We start from the raw sequence: 20,664 nt of genomic DNA, 5'->3' as shown, positions 1-20,664 counted from the left end.
TATTCTTTAGTTAAGGTTGAATAGTCTATTGTTCGGCTATTAGCCCTCCTCCCCAACTTGCAACAAATTGTTGTTCCCATCTCATTCCTTTCCCTGTTCCACGCATCATCATTCTGTGCCTGAGTGGCTCGCTTGTGGGCGTGCTGGCAGGATATGGCAGCATCTTCGGTTGTGTCAAGAATTCTGCATACAGTAGCATATTTGTAGGAAGTTGTGGTTATATTCACAGGCAAATTGCTATGGAGGTACATTTGTCTTTTTGTCGAGAGCAAAACCTTTATTTTCATTCAAATAATTCTTAAAGCAACTTTTTTCTGACACAAAGGAAGTCAACGGACACCTACGAAGATGGCATCTCAGGGAAGCAGCACTGGGCTGTATTGACGTATCCTAAATTAACATCTGCTGCTTTAGATTGAACGGTCATATCTCAGTAGTTGTTTACATATCTATAAAAAATAAAGCTGTTTTCTTTACTTTCAGAGAGCGAGCTGACCAAGGGGTCGAAAATGTAGATATTGCCAGATTTTCACTGTCCGAGGAACAGGCCGTGGAAGCTTTATTGCTGGCAAGTGTCCATAACCAGATGTAATTACACTGTTCTGTGTTCTTTTTCTCCATGTCTGCCTGTCTTGTTGTACATGGAACCTGTCTCACATGCATTAGATTTAAAAAAAAAAAATTAAGATGTCAGCTGCTAATTTTCAGATTTACACCAAACACAGTCATTTTCACTGGACTCTGTTGCCAAGTCATGATTACCCTGGGGGTTAGCCTTGCAATAATCAAGTGGTGAGATGCATAGGCGTCTATTTAAATCTTTCAGGTACACTCCGATAGGTGTCTGCATCACATACAGTATCTTCTATTGACATTATCTTCCATTTGTCCTCGTCTTTTTCAGCATAATGTACTCTGTAGCCACTTATTGTGGACACCACACACACAATAAGTCTCTCCTTCACTTCTTCCTTTCTCCCTAAATCCTCTAGGTTATATAAGCTGTTTTGGTGAATCCCTCCTGCATCTGAACTGGCTGACAGAGGGTGCAGCATGATCATAGGTGAGATGTCAGTTGGTCGAGTCAACAGGAAGTATTATTAAAGATGCTTTACATTGAAATACAGATGTAGTAGTCCCAGAGTTAATGACCCAAGGTCAGTTTTGCATTTCACCTCCTGATTTAAGATGACTGACCATGTTAGAATAAAAAAGGCTTAATCATGCTCTCTATCCATTTGTCACTCGTCTGCAGGTATGTTTTGATGTGAGACGTCATCGCCACCTCATCCGCTCTTAAGATAACCTTCGGGCCAACTGGGGGGCCGAGGCTGGTTAGGAGACACCACAATTGTGACGAACTGAGAGAATATTAGGGTAGCACTGTAATTCATGAATCATATGCTGTCTGCTGCTGTTCTTACCTCTTTCCCTTTGTCTTCTACACCTCTATCCCCACCTCATCTTTCTTCCTTGTTTTATAATGCACACCATATGGGCATTGAAGTACAGATTGAACTTGTATTTATAATATAAAAATTATCAATTATAATGCATGCATTTATAATACCTGGATAATTAACTTTTGAATAAAGCGTTTCACTTTCTCCACTGGTTGAAATTAAGTCTCATTGAAATACTATTCTGTGTCCTCAGATTAATGCAGATGAAGGGAGTTAGATATGCATATTTTCTGTATATATGAATTACAAATCGATCATGTTTCCAGTTTATTACAATGTGTAATCATTGATGTCCCAGGAGCAGGAGTGGTAAACACTGAAGTGTATAATTGTAATACATACACGCAGACACGGCATCATTCAAATAATGGAGTTTGCTATGACTTAAAGAATGCCTCAGATTCATACCTGAACCGCACCTTATTTGCCAAGAAAGAGTTCAGTGAATATATTCAGTATACAGGCTACAATATGGGAATCTCATGCATGGTAATAACTACAGTGCATGTGTATATAGGACTTGAATCCTTGGCACAATAAAGTTATTATATTCTACTCTATCAGTAGGCTTCATTAACCTCTATGGGCTAGGTGGGACGCTTGCTACTCAACAGCCAGTGTAAACCCGTGGCGCGTTATTCAAATACCTCTAAAATATGACTATTTTACAAAATTTTAAAGACAAGACTCTCGTTAATCTAACCACACTGTCCGATTTCAAAAAGGCTTTACAACGAAAGCAAAACATTAAATTATGTCAGCAGAGTACCCAGCCAGAAATAATCAGACACCCATTTTTCAAGCTAGCATATGTCACATAAACCCAAACCACAGCTAAATGCAGCACTAACCTTTGATCTTCATCAGATGACAACCCTAGGACATTATGTTATACAATACATGCATGTTTTGTTCAATCAAGTTCATATTTATATCAAAAACCAGCTTTTTACATTAGCATGTGACTAGCATGTGACTAGCATTCCCACTGAACACTGCCGGTGAATTTACTAAATTACTCACGATAAACGTTCACAAAAAACATATTTTAAGAATTATAGATACAGAACTCCTCTATGCACTCGAGATGTCCGATTTTAAAATAGCTTTTCGGTGAAAGCACATTTTGCAATATTCTCAGTAGATAGCCCGGCATCACAGGGCTAGCTATTTAGACACCCAGCAAGTTTAGCCTTCACTAAACTCCGATTTACTATTAGAAAAGTTTGATTACCTTTGGTGTTCTTCGTCAGAATGCACTCCCAGGACTGCTACTTCAATAACAAATGTTGGTTTGGTCCCAAATAATCCATTGTTATATCCAAACTGCGGCGTTTTGTTCGTGCGTTCAAGACACTATCCGAAAGGGTAAATAAGGGTGGCGAGCATGGCGCATTTCGTGACAAAAAAATTGTAAATATTCCATTACCGTACTTCGAAGCATGTCAACCGCTGTTTAAAAATTTTTATGCCATTTTTCTCGTAAAAAAGCGATACTATTCCGACCGGGAAAGCCTGTATACGTACAAAGAGAGAGAAAATAAATACATCTCGTGCCCTCGTGCACGAGCGTGAGTCTCAGAGTACTCTGACCAGCCACTATCCAAACGCGATAATGTGTTTCAGCCAGAGGCTGCCTCGATATCGTTCAGCTTTTTCCCGGGTTCTGAGAGCCTATGGGAGCCGTAGGAAATGTCACGTTACGGCAAAGATCCTCAGTCTTCAATAAAAAGAGCCAAGATTAACAACTTGTCAGAGGGCGCTTCCTGTATGGAATCTTCTCAGGTTTTTGCCTGCCATATGAGTTCTGTTATACTCAGACACCATTCAAACAGTTTTAGAAACTTTAGGGTGTTTTCTATCCAAAGCCAATAATTATATGCATATTCTAGTTACTGGGCAGGAGTAGTAACCAGATTAAATTGGGTACGTTTTTTATCCGGCCATGTCAATACTGCCCCCTAGCCCTAACAGGTTAATGCCATTCAGACTTGAAGTTGATACGACAACTATATCAGCTGAGGTTCATAGGTTCTGAACTAATATTCATACCAATCTAACGTTTTAGGGTCCATACACAGATCGGCTACATACTGTAACTAGCTACACATCCATAGGCAGTTATTTTTATCCTCCGCTACACAATAAGTAAATAGTTAGCTAGCTATGTTACTTCAGCTGCAAGCTTACACAATTGTACATTCAATTTGTAATAAATGCTTTAGCTAGCTAGATTCTTTACATACACTTTCACAAGAAGACAGCCTGGTGTGTTGGTTTTCTCAGGAGTCCCTAAAACATTTAAACAAAGTACAAATTAATTCTAACACTAGCTAGCTGGCTAATGTTAGCTAGTCAAAACTTGCTAAATAGCGATTTTCGTGAATAAACTTGACAAAAAAATATTCACAAATGTGTGTTTTCATTAACTAACATTCCTCTCAATTGTACATTTTTTGCTTGACTCGTTATGATGTTATAGCAACTTACATCTGGTTCCCCCGTAATGCTTTGTCAGCCATTTTTGTTGAAGAACGCCACAAGGCAAGGGTGGCTCTCGTCAAAATTCGTCATTGGAACCACTCGATATGATTGGTCATATAAAAACCTTGGGACCCAAAATGAAAAATGAGTGCTCTAACTCCCCCTTGTGGTGGTCTCGAGCAATGAAGCCGTGACGCTGGGTACCTCTATATCCCGCGGTGCAAGCTCGCAACTTTTAAAAGCAGAACCACTGTAGACACCAGAACAGTGTTGCATTTTAATGTAAAGCTTTATTCAGAGTGCCTTGCCTGCTAACGAGCAATGACTGTATATGTTAATGTCAGAGACGTTGTTGTTGCATTCATCCATTTTCGATCTTATGGAGTTCACCAAGTGAGACCCTAAACACGTGTGTGTGTGTGTGTGTGTGTGTGTATACACTGCTCAAAAAAATAAAGGGAACACTTAAACAACACAATGTAACTCCAAGTCAATCACACTTCTGTGAAATCAAACTGTCCACTTAGGAAGCAACACTGATTGACAATACATTTCACATGCTGTTGTGCAAATGGAATAGACAACAGGTGGAAATTATAGGCAATTAGCAAGACACCCCCAATAAAGGAGTGGTTCTGCAGGTGGGGACCAGACCACTTCTCAGTTCCTATGCTTCCTGGCTGATGTTTTGGTCACTTTAGAATGCTGGCGGTGCTTTCACTCTAGTGGTAGCATGAGACGGAGTCTACAACCCACACAAGTGGCTCAGGTAGTGCAGCTCATCCAGGATGGCACATCAATGCGAGCTGTGGCAAGAAGGTTTGCTGTGTCTGTCAGCGTAGTGTCCAGAGCATGGAGGCGCTACCAGGAGACAGGCCAGTACATCAGGAGACGTGGAGGAGGCCGTGGGAGGGCAACAACCCAGCAGCAGGACCGCTACCTCCGCCTTTGTGCAAGGAGGAGCAGAAGGAGCACTGCCAGAGCCCTGCAAAATGACCTCCAGCAGGCCACAAATGTGCATGTGTCTGCTCAAACGGTCAGAAACACACTCCATGAGGGTCCACAGGTGGGGGTTGTGCTTACAGCCCAACACCGTGCAGGACGTTTGGCATTTGCCAGAGAACACCAATATTGGCAAATTCGCCACTGGCGCCCTGTGCTCTTCACAGATGAAAGTAGGTTCATACTGAGCACATGTGACAGTCTGGAGATGCCGTGGAGAACGTTCTGCTGCCTGCAACATCCTCCAGCATGACCGGTTTGGCGGTGGGTCAGTCATGGTGTGGGGTGTCATTTCTTTGGGGGGCCGCACTGCCCTCCATGTGCTCGCCAGAGGTAGCCTGACTGCCATTAGGTACCGAGATGAGATCCTCAGACCCCTTGTGAGACCATATGCTGGTGCGGTTGGCCCTGGGTTCCTCCTAATGCAAGACAATGCTAGACCTCATGTGGCTGGAGTGTGTCAGCAGTTCCTGCAAGAGGAAGGCATTGATGCTATGGACTGGCCCGCCCGTTCCCCAGACCTGAATCCAATTGAGCACATCATGTCTCTCTCCATCCACCAACGCCACGTTGCACCACAGACTGTCCAGGAGTTGGCGGCTGCTTTAGTCCAGGTCTGGGAGGAGATCCCTCAGGAGACCATCCGCCACCTCATCAGGAGCATGCCCAGGCATTGTAGGGAGGTCATACAGGCACGTTGAGGCCACACACACTACTGAGCCTCATTTTGACTTGTTTTAAGGACATTACATCAAAGTTGGATCAGCCTGTAGTGTGGTTTTCCACTTCAATTTTGAGTGTGACTCCAAATCCAGACCTCCATGGGTTGATAAATTGGATTTCCATTGATTATTTTTGTGTGATTTTGTTGTCAGCACATTCAACTATGTAAAGAAAAAAGTATTTAATAAGATTATTTCTTTCATTCAGATCTAGGATGTGTTGTTTAAGTGTTCCGTACATACACATATACATATACATACACACACACACATATATACATATATCTATATACATACACACACACACAACTAGTGATAGGCATTCTGAGTCTTTCGGTGAGTGGGCATTAACAAATAAGAGCTCACTAGCAAGTGTGAAAATCTAAGCAAAATCTTTCAAGGGCATTTTCTCCTACTTGGGATAATTTTTTAACTAAATAAACTTGAATCATTTAGCAGACACTTTCATAGTATACAGAGCGACTGACAGGGGCAATTAGGATTTAGTGCCTTGCTAAAGGGCATATTGACAGATTTTTCAACTTGTCTGCTTGTCACGTCCTGACCAGTAAAAGAGGTTGTTTGTTTTTGTAGTTTGGTCAGGGCATGGCAGGGGGTGTTTGTTTTATGTGTTTCGGGGGTTTTGGTATATGTTCTATGTTAGTATATTTCTATGTCCGTGTCTAGTTTTTCTATTTCTATGTTTAGGGTTTTTGTTTGACCTTCAATTGGAGGCAGCTGTTTCTTGTTGCCTCTGATTGGAGGTCCTATTTAGTAGAGGGTTTTCAGCTTGTGTTTGTGGGTGGTTGTTTTCAGTCTAGTGTTTTGTACCTGACAGAACTGTTAAGCTGTCGTTCGTTTTTTTGTTTTGTCGTGTTCAATAAAAGTTAAAAATGAGCACTCAACCTGCTGTGCCTTGGTCTACTCCCTTCGACGGCCGGTATACCGCTCGGGGATTCACACCAGCGACCTTTCAGTTATTGGCCTAATGTGCTTAACCTCTAAGCTATTTTACAAGAAAGCAGCTATGCAAAACGTGCCCAGTTAGCTCTCAGTTTTCCATACACCCACTTGCAGTATGCTGAAAGTCTATAAACTGTCGAAGCAGCATAACATTCCCATGATTCCTCCAACTACAGTGTATGATACTCACATGCAGAGAGGTATTGTTAGTAGTAATCTTGTCCCCATAAAATTGAGCTCTGTCAATAGCTCGAAAATGGTTTATTGCTCATCCAGTGCAGCTTCGGGTGCTACCTTGGATACTCCATCTGATATGAATTCCTGTAGCAATGGCATTGGAATAATTCATTTGAATGCTAGAAGCCTGATACAAAAGTTGGACTTTATTGAAATTTTGGTCTCACAATCAAATGTTGACGTATTGGTTGTATCTGAATCGTGGCTGTGTGATTCTGTGCCTGATTCAGATGTTCAGTTGATTGGGTACAATATTTATAGAGCTGATAGAGTTGGTAGAGGTGGTGGTATCGCGATTTATGTAAAATGCTGCTTAAATGTTTCTGTGTCCATATCAACCTCTGTCCCAAAGCAATATGAATGTCTAGTTTTAAATTTGGTACTTGGTAATAATGCTCGTTTAACTCTAGGAGGGGTATATCGCCCCCCCTCAGCTCCTCCTTGTACTCTATGCAAATTATCTGATATACTGTCTAATTATGCAAACTCTGAATTACTGATTTTGGGAGATTTTAACCTGGATTGGCTTTCACCAGTATCCGATAAATTAAAAGTAATTTGTACTGAGCTAAATCTAACTCAGCTGATAACTAAACCAACCCGTCCCAAGTTTAAGAACCCAGTAAAATCTACTCTACTAGACATTATTCTAACAAACACCCCCCATAAATACACAGCCAGTGGGGTTTTTGCAAATGATATCAGTGACCACTGCCCTATTGCTTGTATTAGAGATACCAGGCTGAAACACTCTGATCCCTGTATAATCTCTAAGAGAAATTATAAACATTTCTCACAACAAGCTTTTACCCTTGACTCTGACTCACTCTGAGTATTTATCCACTTGCTGCTTTCTGGACCCGGTTTTAACCCTTGCTTTTTTCTCTTCTATTGTTACCTCTATGTCTGATAAACATGCCCCGCTTAAGAATCACAGAGTAAGAAACCGAACCAGTTCTTGGTTCTCTCCTGAATTGTCAGGTCTTTTCCTGCAAAAGAATCGGGCCTGGGCCTTGGCGAGGAAAACAGGTACTCCAGCTGATTGGCTGTTTTTTAGGCAATTGAGAAATAAATGTACTGCAGCTGTCAAAAAGGCAAAATCAAATTACTTCCTTAATGCTATGACAGATTCTGCAGGAGATCCTGCAAAATTCTGGAAAACCGTTAATTCACTGAAACGGGGGAATTCTGCTGTTTCTCTTCCTAAGCAAATTACCTCAGATTCCTGTATCCTAAGTGAAAAAAATGATATTTGTGATGCTTTTAATAAGCATTTCATCTCTGCTGGTTTTTTATTTGAAAGGAAAAGTGGCCATTGTGGCACTGGCCAGTTAGTTGATTTTTCGTCTTGCTTTTCAACCGTTACTCTGAAAAATGGTAACCCTGTTTTTAGTTTCCAGAAAATAACCAAAGCAGAGGTTCTAGCTGCCCTGTGTGCCATTGATACTAAGAAATCCTTAGGCGCTGACAATTTAGACCCGTTCTTACTTAAGTGTGCTGCACCTATCATTGCTGGTTCAGTGACACACATTTTTAATCTAACATTAAGCACAGGAATTATCCCTAAGGTGTGGAAAGCAGCTTTTGTTCTGCCATTACATAAGGGAGGTGACGGTAGTGATTTGGATAACTATCGACCCATCTCTAGGCTCCCTTGTCTGGCAAAGATCCTAGAATCTATAGTCAACAAACAGACAATCAATCTGGTTTTAGATCTAAACACAGTACCACATCAGCCACTATGCTTGTTGTAAATGATATTGCAAATGCCTTAGATGATAGAAAGCACTGTGCTGCGTTGGTAGATTTGTCAAAAGCTTTTGACACTGTAGACCATGCTATCCTTTTGAGTAAGCTGTCATCTATAGGAGTGGGCACTGATGCCTGCCGATGGTTTTATGACTATCTTAAAGATAGAACTCAGGGTGTCATGGTCGACGGGGTCAAGTCTGACTCCTTACAGTTACTTAAAGGGGTGCCTCAGGGTTCAATAATTGGCCCACTATTGTTCTCACTTTATATAAACAACATTGGTGATGATGTCAAATATTGTAAATTCCATTTATATGCAGATGACACAGTGATGTACTCTATTGCTCCAACAGCAGACCAAGCTTTAATGCAGTTGGAGTCTGATTTTAGGATACTACAGGGGTCTCTTTTACAGCTTAAACTTGTTTTAAACGCTAAGAAAACAAATGTCATGTTTTTTTCTAGGTCTAAACTCTCAGTTAGAAACACTTTTGTAATCACTAGCTTGGATGGTACTCAAATCAAACAGGTCTCTGCATATAAATATTTAGGGGTATGGTTAGATAAGCTTTCTTTTAAAAAACATGTTACTGAATTGGGAAAAAAGCTCAAATTCAAGATAGGGTTCCTTTACAGAAACAGGGCTTGTCTGTCCTTTGTAAATAGAAAACAAATTGTGCAGGCTACTTTTATGTCCGTTTTAGATTATGGTGATATTATCTATATGCATGCATCACAAACACATTAAAACCACTACATGCTATTTACCATTGTGCACTCAGGTTTATCACGGGTGATAGTTACAAAACTCATCACTGTATCCTATATCAACATGTGGGTTGGGCCTCTATCTGTGAGGCGAGAGCAACATGCTCTCTTGTTTATTTATAAAGCGCTTCTTTTAACCTGTTATGGCTAGGGGGCAGTATTTTCACGGCTGGATAAAAAAACGTACCCGATTTAATCTGATTATTACTCCTGCCCAGAAACTAGAATATGCATATAATTATTAGCTTTGGATAGAAAACACTCCAACGTTTCTAAAACTGTTTGAATGGTGTCTGACTATAACAGAACTCATTTGGCAGGCCAAAACCTGAGAAGATTCTGTACAGGAAGTACCCTGTCTGACCATTTCTTGGCCTTTTGTCATCTCTATCCATTACAAAGGATCTCTGCTGTTACGTGACACTTCCTACGGCTTCCATGGGCGCTCAGAGCCTGGGAAAAAGCTGAATGACGTAATTCAAAGCCCTGGCTGAAACACACGAGCGCTTTATCAGAGGACAAAGGGCTTAGGCGCGTGCACTGGCCGCCCCCGTCTTTCTGTTTTTCCCTCTATTTACCGAAAAGCAGATTCCCGGTCAGAATATTATCGCTTTTTTACGAGATAAATTGCATAAAAATTGATTTTAAACAGCAGTTGACATGCTTCGAAGTACAGTAATGGAATATTTAGAATTTTTTTGTCACGAAATGCGCCATGCGCGCGACCCTGATTTACCATTTCGGATAGTGTCTAGAAAGCACGAGCAAAACGCCGCTATTTGGATATAACGATGGATTATTTGGGACCAAACCAACATTTGTTATTGAAGTAGAAGTCCTGGGAGTGCATTCTGACGAAGAACAGGAAAGGTATTAACATTTTTCTTATAGTAAATCTGATTTTGGTGAAGGCTAAACTTGCCGGGTGTCTAAATAGCTAGCCCGTGATGGCTGGGCTATGTACTTAGAATATTGCAAAATGTGCTTTCACCAAAAAGCTATTTTAAAATCGGACATATCGAGTGCATAGAGGAGTTCTGTATCTATAATTCTTAAAATAATTGTTATGCTTTTTGTGAACGTTTATCGTGAGTAATTTAGTAAATTGTTAGTAAATTCCCCGGAAGTTTGCTAGTTCTGAACGTCACATGCTAATGTAAAAAGCTGGTTTTTGATATAAATATGAACTTGATTGAACAAAACATGCATGTATTGTATAACATAATGTCCTAGGTGTGTCATCTGATGAAGATCAAAGGTTAGTGCTGCATTTAGCTGTCTTCTGGGTTTTTGTGACATTATATGCTAGCTTGAAAAATCGGTGTCTGATTATTTCTGGCTGGGTACTCTGCTGACATAATCTAATGTTTTGCTTTCGCTGTAAAGCCTTTTTGAAATCGGACAGTGTGGTTAGATTAACGAGAGTCTTGTCTTTAAAATGCTGTAAAATAGTCATATGTTTGAAAAATGGAAGTTTTCGGATTTTAGAGGAATTTGTATTTCGCGCCACGCCCATCATTGGATATTGGAGCAGGTGTTCCGCTAGCGGAACGTCTAGATGTAAGAGGTTAAAACTACCTCCATATATATCATCATTAATTTCCACTAGATATACCAATTTTAAAACCAGATCACAGATGTGGATTACATTAGAGACTCCTGCAGTCTCCACAGAGTTGGGTAGGACTGCCTTTAGTTCCTTTGCGCCTTATTTATGGAACAAACTGCAGATCCAACTTAAGTTTGACACTCTGGTGTCCCTTGCCCATTTTAAAATGTTATGGAGGATCAATATGATGTTGTCTGTGATTGTTTCTGTTGAATTGTGTCTTTGTTTTGTATGTTTGAAATGTTCTTGTCTGTATGCCTAAAACTGTACATGTCAACATGTTTACACAGGGCACAGCCGTAAAAGAGATCCAGGTCTCAGTCTGTTTTCCCTGTTAAAATAAAGATTTCAAAAAAAAAAATGATAGACCATTTTGAATCTCTGAGTCTGTACTTCTATAAAAAAGATTATCATTTGACTTAAGCTCACAGAGAAATCTGGTCACATGTGTAAAGGTTTTTACTGTACGTACTGTAAGTGCATGTCGAGCTTGTGTGTCTAATATGTGTATCTCTCGGACCTGCTCACTCATGCTGTTGATACCATCAGGCCCCAGTAGGTTGGCCGCCTGTTTCACGAGGTCTGTCCGGCCACAGTTGAGCATGCGGAAACCCAGGTCCTGCAGAAACTTAGCCTCTGTGGACGCCGCATCCAGCTTCCGGGTACAGATGCAATCGTCTGCCCTGAGGGAGGGATAAGGATGATTAATACTCATGATTCCTTCAACAAATTGAAGGAATAATGTAAGTACACATCCATAAAGCATGTTGAATGCTACCATAAATATCAAATTGCAAACTTCTACATCAAGAGGGTATCTGCCACAAATGATGATGGATTCTAAAGATCTCATGTGGTGATCTGGTATATAATGCTACACTTGCTTTGTGCATTTCCCAAGGCAGTTTTAACACGTCAGTAATAGTTATTCATGTTTTTTTATATCCACTCAAGCTGTGCTTTTAAAGGCTATGCTTAACATTAAAACAACCCAAACAATAATGATTAGTGCATATACAGTACCAGTCAAAAGTTAAAACACCTACTCATTCAAGGGTTTTTCTTTTTTTTTTACTATTTTCAACATTGTAGAATAATAGTGAAGACATCAAAACTATGAAATAACACATATGGAATCATGTAGTAACCAAGAAAGTGTTAAAATAAAAATGTCACAGTTGAAGTCGGAAGTTTACATACACCTTAGCCAAATACATTTAAACTCAGTTTCACAATTCAAGACATACAATCCTAGTAAAAGTTGCCTTAGGTCAGTTAGGATCACCACTTTATTTTAAGAATGGGAAATGTCAGAATAGAGAATTATTTTTTCCAGCTTTCATTTCTTTCATCACATTCCCAGTGGGTTAGAAGTATACATACTCAATTAGTATTTGTAAGCATTGCCTTTAAAATGTTTCTTCGGTCAAACGTGTCGGGAAGCCTTCCACAACATATTGGATGAATTTTGGCCCATTCCTCCTGACAGAGCTGGTGTAATTGACTCAGGTTTGTAGACCTCCTTGCTCGCACATGCTTTTTCAGTTCTGCCCACAAATGTTCTATAGGATTGAGGTCAGGGCTTTGTGATGGCCACTCCAATACCTTGACTTTGTTGTCCTTAATTAACCTCTCTGGGATATGTGGGACACTAGCGTCCCACCTCGACAACAGGCAGTGAAATTGCAGGGCGCCAAATTCAAAACAACAGAAATCTCATAATTAAAATTCCTCAAACATACAAGTATTATACACCATTTTAAAGATAAACTTCTTGTTAATCCAGTGTCTGATTTCAAAAAGGCTTTACGCCGAGAGCATACCATATGATTATGTTAGGTCAGCGACCTAGTCACAAAAAATCATACAGCCATTTTCCAGCCAAAGAGAGGAGTCACAAAAAGCAGAAAGAGATAAAATTAATCACTAACCTTTTGATGATCTTCAGATGGCACTCATAGGACTTCATGTTACACAATACATGTATGTTTTGTGTCCATATGGGAGATTTTTGGTTCCAACCGCTGTGTCTTTGTGAGAAGCAGAGTAGGTGAACAAATGATTTCAGCATGTGTGGATCCCACAGTTAAGCATGGAGAAGTTGTGATGGTGCTTTGCTGGTGACCCTGTCTATGATTTATTTAAAATTCAAGGCACACTTAACCAGCATGGCTACCACAGCATTCTGCAGCAATACGCCATCCCATCTGGTTTGCGCTTAATGGGACTATCATTTTGTTTTTCAACAGGACAATGACCCAACACACTTCCAGGATGTGTAAGGGCTATTTGACCAAGAAGGACAGTGATAGAGTGCATCGCCAGATGACCTGACCTCCAATCATCCGACTTCGACCCAATTGAGATGGACTGCCGAGTGAAGGAAAAGCAGCCAACAAGTGCTCAGCATAGGTGGGAACTCATTCAAGACCGTTGGAAAAGCATTCCAGGTGAAGCTGGTTGAGAGAATGCCAAGAGTGTGCAAAGCTGTCATCAAGGCAAAGTGGAGCTACTTTGAAGAATCTAAAATATTTTGATTTAACACTTTTTTAAACTTTTGACTGGTACTGTATGTATACATCTGAAATGTAATTTAAAAAATATACACTACTGTTCAAAAGTTTGGGGTCACTTAGAAATGTCTTTGTTTTTGAAAGAAAAGCTAATTATTTGTCCATTTTAAAATAACATCAAATTGATCAGAAATACAGTGTAGACATTGTTAATGTTGTAAATGACTATTGTAGCTGGAAACAGCCCAAAAAAAAAAAAATGGAATATATACACATAGGCATACAGAGGCCCATTATCAACAACCATCACTCCTGTGTTCCAATGGCATGTTAGCTAATCCAAGTTTAATTTTAAAAAGGCTATTTGAGCATTAGAAAACCGTTTTGCAATTATGTTAGCACAGCTGAAAACTGTTGTTCTGATTAAAGAGGCAATAAAACTGGCCTTCTTTAGACTAGTTGAGTATCTGGAGCATCAGCATTTGTTGGTTCGATTACAGGCTCACAATGGCCAGAAACAAATACTTTCTCCTGAAACTCGTCAGTCTATTCTTGTTCTGAGAAATGAAGGCTATTCCATGCGAGAAATTGCCAAGAAACTGAAGATCTCGTACAACACTGTGTACTACTCACTTCACAGAACAGCGCAAACTGGCTCTAACCAGAATAGAAAGATGAGTAGGAGGCCACAGTGCACAACTGAGCAAGAGGACAAGTACGGTAGAGTGTCTAGTTTGAGAAACAAACGCCTCACAAGTTCTCAACTGGCAGCTTCATTAAATAGTACCAGTCTCAACGGCAACAGTGAAGAGGCGACTCTGGGATGCTGACCTTCTAGGCAGAGTTCCTCTGTCCAGTGTCTGTTCTTTTTCCCCCCCATCTTAATCTTTTATTTTTATTGGCCAGTCTGAGATATGTCTCCTTCTTTGCAACTCTGCCTAGAAGGCCAGCATCCCAGAGTCGCCTCTTCACTGTTGACGTTGAGACTGGTGTTTTGCGGGAAAATTTAATGAAGCTGCCAGTTGAGGACTTGTGAGATTTTTTTCTGATCAATTTGATGTTATTTTAACTTCTCTTGGGTATGTGGGACGTGACCGTCCCACCTGCGGGACACACTCCCAACAGCCAGTGAAATAGCAGGGCGGCAAATTCAAAACGACCAAAATCTCATAATTCAAATTTCTCAAACATACACTTCTCCTTAATCCAACCACATTGTCCGATTTCAAAAAGGCTTTACAGAGAAAGCAAAACATTAGATTATGTTAGGACACCACCTAAACAAGAAAAGCCACACAACCATTTTCCTAGCATGGAGAGGCATCACAAAAACCAGAAATACAGCTAAAATTAAGTACTAACCTTTGACGATCTTCATCAGATGACACTCAGGACATCATGTTACACAATACATGTATGTTTTGTTCGATCAAGTTCATATTTATATCCAAAAACAGCATTTTACATTGGTGCGTGATGTTCAGAAAATGTTTGCCTCCCACAATTTCCTGTGAATGTGCACATTAATTTACAGAAATACTCATCATAAACATTGACAAAATACAGAACAATTATTTAAAGAATTATAGACATACTACTTCTTAAAACCTCTCTAGGGTATGTGGGACGAAATCGTCCCACCTACTCAACAGCCAGTGGAATCCCGTGGCGCGATATTCAAATACCTTAGAAATGCTATTACTTCAATTTCTCAAACATATGACTATTTTACACCATTTTAAAGACAAGACTCTCGTTAATCTAACCACACTGTCCGATTTCAAAAAGGCTTTACAACGAAAGCAAAAAAACATTAGATTATGTCAGCAGAGTATCCAGCCAGAAATAATCAGACACCCATTTTTCAAGCTAGCATATGTCACATAAACCCAAACCACAGCTAAATGCAGCACTAACCTTTGATGAGCTTCATCAGATGACACTCCTAGGACATCATGTTATACAATACATGCATGTTTTGTTCAATCAAGTTCATATTTATATCAAAAAACAGCTTTTTACATTAGCATGTGACGTTCAGAACTAGCATATCCACCGCATACTTCCGGTGAATTTACTAAATTACGATAAATGTTCACAAAAAAACATAATTATTTTAAGTATTATAGATACAGAACTCCTTTATGCAATCGCTATGTCCGATTTTAAAATAGCTTTTCGGCAAAAGCACATATTCTGAGTAGATAGCCCGGCCATCACGGGCTAGCTATTTTGAACCCCACCAAGTTTGGCCCTCACCAAACTCAGATTTACTATAATAAAAATTGGATTACCTTTGCTGTTCTTCGTCAGAATTCACTCCCAGGACTTCTACTTCAATAACAAATGTTGGTTTGGTTCAAAATAATCCATAGTTATGGTCAAATATCCTCTGTTTTGTTCATGCGTTCAAGACACTATCCGAAGGGTGCCCGACGCGTTTCGTGACAATTTCTAAATATTCCATTACCATACTTCGAAGCATGTCAACCGCTGTTTAAAATCAATTTTTATGCGATTTTTCTCGTAAAAAAGCGATAATATTCCGACCGGGAAACCCTGTTTTCGTTCAAAGACGAAAAAAAAAAATATGGTGTCGCCTCGTGCACGCGCCCCCAGTCTCATTGTTCTCTGATCAACCACTATCCAAATGCGCTACTGTTTTTCAGCCAGGGCCTGCAATGGCATCATTCAACGTTTTGCCGCCTTCTGAGAGCCTATGGGAGCCGTAGGAAGGATCACGTTACAGCACAGATCCTCAGTTTTCAGTAAAGAGAGTGTAGAAGCCCAAGAAATGATCAGAGAGGGCACTTCCTGTAAGGAATCGTCTCAGGTTTTTGCCTGCCATATGAGTTATGTTATACTCAGACACCATTAAAACAGTTTTAGAAACTTTAGGGTGTTTTCTATCCAAATCAAACAATTATGCATATTCTAGTTACTGGGCAGGAGTAGTAACCAGATTAGATCGGGTACGTTTTTTATCCGGCCGTGCAAATACTGCCCCCTATCCCCAACAGGTTAATGCAACCGCTGTGTCAGATTTCAAAATAACTTTACGGAGAAAGCACATTGTACTCAGAATATTGTACTCAGAATATTGAAGAGTTCAGCCATCAAAGCAAGCTATACAGTTACCCGCCAAGTTCTGGCATCAACAAAACTCTAAATTAGTGTTATAAATCTTTCCTTACCTTTGCTGATCCTCAGCAGAATGCATTCGCAGGACTCCCACTTCCACAAGAAATATTAATTTGTTCGATAAAGTCCATAATTTCTGTCCAAATACCTCCATTTTGTTGGCGCGTCCAGAACACTATTCCAAAGGCACGATGCGGGAGCGCAACTCAATAGACGAAAAGCTCAAAAGTTCCATTACCGTTTGTAGGAACATGTCAAATGATGTTTACGATCAATCCTTAGGGTGTTAACATAAATAATCTATAATATTCCAACCGGACAATAGCGTATTCATTACAGAATGAAAACAAAAAAATGCTAGCCATGCGTGATTGCGCATGAAGTAACTACATGACCTCACAGTCCACTGCTTGAACCGGCTGTTATTTCCTCAAAATTCACCATAGAAGCCTCAAACAACTTTCTAAAGACTGTTGACATCTAGTGAAAGCCTTAGGAAGTGCACAATGACCCTTAAGTCACTGTAGTTTGGAAAGGGAATAAATTCTTTTTAAACTACAGCCTCAGATTTTCAACTTCCTGGTTGGCTTTTTCTCAGGTTTTTGCCTGCCATATGAGTTCTGTTATACACAGACATCATTCAAACAGTTTTAGAAACGTCAGAGTGTTTTCTATCCAAATCTACTACTAATATGCATATTCTAGTTACTGGGCCCGAGTAGTAGGCAGTTTAGTTTGGGTACGTTTTTCATCCGGCCGTGAAAATACTGCCCCCTACCCAAGAGAGGTTAATGGACAAAATAATAGCTTTTCTTTCAAAAACAAGAATTTCTAAGTGACCCCAAACTTTTGAACGGTTTGATTATATACTGCTGGCCTGCATGTGCACCATAAAAATATGAAATGGAATATTGACCAGGCTTGACGTAGAGTCGGGTGAATGCTGAGCCACATTGATCAACACAAACAGAGTTACACATGGGATAAACAAACGTACAGTCAATAACACAATAGAAAAGTCTATATACAGTGTATGCAAATGTAGTAAGATTAGGGAGGTGAAGCAATAAATAGGCCATAGTGGCGAAATAATTACAATTTAGCAATTAAAAACGCAGGAGTGATAGATGTGCAAGTAGAGATACTAGGGTGCAAAGGAGCAAAAAATGTATAACAATATGGGGATGAGGCAGTTAGGTGGGCTATTTTCAGATGGGCTGTGTACAGGTGCAATGATCGGTAAACTGCTCTGACAACTAATGCTTAAAGTTAGTGAGGGAGACATAAGACTAAAACTTCGGTGATTTTTTGCAATTCATTCCAGTCATTGGCAGCAGAGAACTGGAAGGAAAGGTGGCCAAATGAGGAGTTGGCTTTGGGGATGACAAGTGAAATATACCTGCTGGAACGCGTGCTACGGGTGGGTGCTGCTATGGTGACCGGAGATAAGGCGGGGCTTTACCTAGCAAAGACTTATCGATGACCTGGAGCCAATGGGTTTGGCGACGAATATGAAGCAAGGGCCAGCCAATGAGAGCATACAGGTCGCAGTGGTGGGTATTATATGGGGCTTTGGTGACAAAACGGATGGCACTGTGGTAGACTACATCCAACTTGCTGAATAACGTGTTGAAGGCTATTTTGTAAATGACATCGCCGAAGTCAAGGATGGGTAGGATAGTCAGTTTTACGAGGGTATGTTTGGCAGCATGAGTGAAGGATGTTTTGTTGCAAAATTGGAAGCCGATTGTAGATTTAATTTTGGATTGCAGATGCGTAATTAATGTGAGCCTGGAAGGAGAGTTTACAGTCTAACCAGACACCTAGGTATTTGTAGTTGTTCACATATTCTAAGTCAGAACTGTCCAGAGAAGGGATGCTAAATAGGCGGGCGGGTAGCGATCGGATGAAGAGCATGCATCTTGTTTTACTTGCATTTAAGATCAGTTGGAGACCACGGAAGGAGTGTTGTATGGCATTGAAGCTCGTCTGGAAGTTTGTAATTAAACCTCTTTGGGATAGGCGTGCCTCAAGCAACCCACCGACAACATCCAGTGAAATTGCTGTGCGCCAAATTCAAATGACAGAAATCGTAATATTAAACTTAGGAAAATACAAGTGTCATACATCATTTAAAATCTTAACTTCTTGTTAATCCAGCCGCGTTGTCAGATTTCAAAAAGGCTTTACGGCAAAAGCACACCATGCGATTATCTGAGGACAGCGCCCCGCATAAAAAAGCATTAAAAACATTTTCCAACCAAGCAGATGCATCGCGAAAGTCCGAAATAGCGATAAAATAAATCCCTCACCTTTGAACATCTTCATCTGGTTGCATTCACAGGGGTCCCTGTTACATAACAAATGGTCCTTTTGTTCGATTAAGTCCTTTATATCCCAAAAAAGTAACAGGTGCGCTTATTTGGTGCGCTTCATTCAATAATCTACCAGTTTCCCCTCGTTCAAAATGCATACAAAATGAATCCCAAACGTTACCAATAAACTTAGTCCAAACATGCCAAACAACGTTCCTAATCAATCCTCAGGTACCCTAATATGTAAATAAACGATAACATTTAAGTCGGAAAATAGTATATTCAATACCGGAGAAATAACCAAGTGCGCACCCTCATCGGAGCGCACCAAACATTTTCCAACCAAGCAGATGCATTACGAAAGTCAGAAATAGCGATAAAATAAATTGCTTACCTTTGAAGATCTTCATCTTTTTGCAATCCTAAATGTACCAGTTACACAATGAATTGATGTTTTGTTCGATAAAGTCCTTCTTTATATCCCCAAAATGTCCATTTGATTCAGAAAGACACCTGTTCTAACTCGCCCAACATGCCTACAATGAATGTAAAAAGTAACCTGTAAACTTGGTCCAAACATTTTAAACAACATTTCTAATCCAACCTCAGGTACCCTAATATGTAAATAGTCGATCAAATTTAAGACGGAATAAACGGTTTTCAAATTCTGAGAAAAACAACGAGGAGCGCGCAGTCATAGACACGCACCAAAATACTAGAGTCCTTCTGAGTGACACTTAGAAAGAATACGAAAACTTCTTCATTTAAAAAAAAAACATCGAACAATTTCAAAAGATTGTTGACATCTAGTGGAAGCCATAGGAACTGCAATCTGGGTCCTAATAATTAAGCTTTCCCATAGAAAGGCATTGGAAAGTCAAATGACCTAAAAAAAGAATGTCCTAGATGGATTGTCCTCAGGGTTTTGCCTGGAAAATCAGTTGTTATACTCAGACATTTTAACAGTTTTGGAAACTTTAGTGTTTTCTATCCAATACTACCATGCATATGCATATCCTAGCTTCTGGGCCTGAGTAACAGGCAGTTTACTTTGGGCACTTCAGTCATCCAAACTTCCAAATACTGCCCCCTATCCCTAAAAAGTTTAACACATTATCCAAAGAAAGGCCAGAAGTATACAGAATGGTGTCGTCTGCATACAGTCATGGCCAAAAGTTGAGAATGACACAAATATACATTTTCACAAAGTCTGCTGCCTCAGTTTCTATGATGGAAATTTGCATATACTCTAGAATGTTATGAAGAGTGATCAGATGACTTGCAAATAATTGCAAAGGTCCTCTTTGCCATGCAAATGAACTGAATCCCCCAAAAACATTTCCACTGCATTTCAGCCCTGCCACAAAAGGACCAGCTGACATGTCAGTAATTCTCTCGTTAACACAGGTGTTGACGAGGACAAGGCTGGAGATCACTCTGTCATGCTGATTGAGTTCAAATAACAGACAGGAACCTTCAAAAGGAGGGTGGTGCTTGGAATCATTGTTCTTCCTCTGTCAACCATGGTTACCTGGAAGGAAACACGTGCCGTCATCATTGCTTTGCACAAAAAGGTCTTCATAGGCAAGGATATTGCTGCCAGTAAGATTGCACCTAAATCAACCATTTATCGGATCATCAAGACCTTCAAGGAGAGCCATTCAATTGTTTTGAAGAAGGCTTCAGGGCGCCCAC

General features: G+C 40.2%; 1 protein-coding gene across 2 annotated transcripts in view; it reads right to left on the bottom strand.

Moving 5' to 3' along the window:
• LOC106609097 (ankyrin repeat- and BTB/POZ domain-containing protein 3-A) overlaps positions 1–20,664 on the bottom strand; it is a 218,147-nt gene that overhangs the window by 63,924 nt on the left and 133,559 nt on the right. For both annotated transcript variants that reach the window (XM_014207500.3, XM_014207503.3), the window contains one exon: positions 11,521–11,683. In XM_014207500.3, the coding sequence (XP_014062975.3) occupies positions 11,521–11,683 (163 nt within the window). The remainder of the gene's footprint in view (positions 1–11,520; positions 11,684–20,664) is intronic.

This window comes from Salmo salar, chromosome 07 (assembly GCF_965601325.2).
Source record: "Salmo salar chromosome 07, fSalSal1, whole genome shotgun sequence".
NCBI classification, from domain to species: domain Eukaryota; kingdom Metazoa; phylum Chordata; class Actinopteri; order Salmoniformes; family Salmonidae; genus Salmo; species Salmo salar.
The sequence above is the reverse complement of the archived record's forward strand: the minus strand, read 5'-3'. Positions and strand labels throughout refer to the sequence as shown.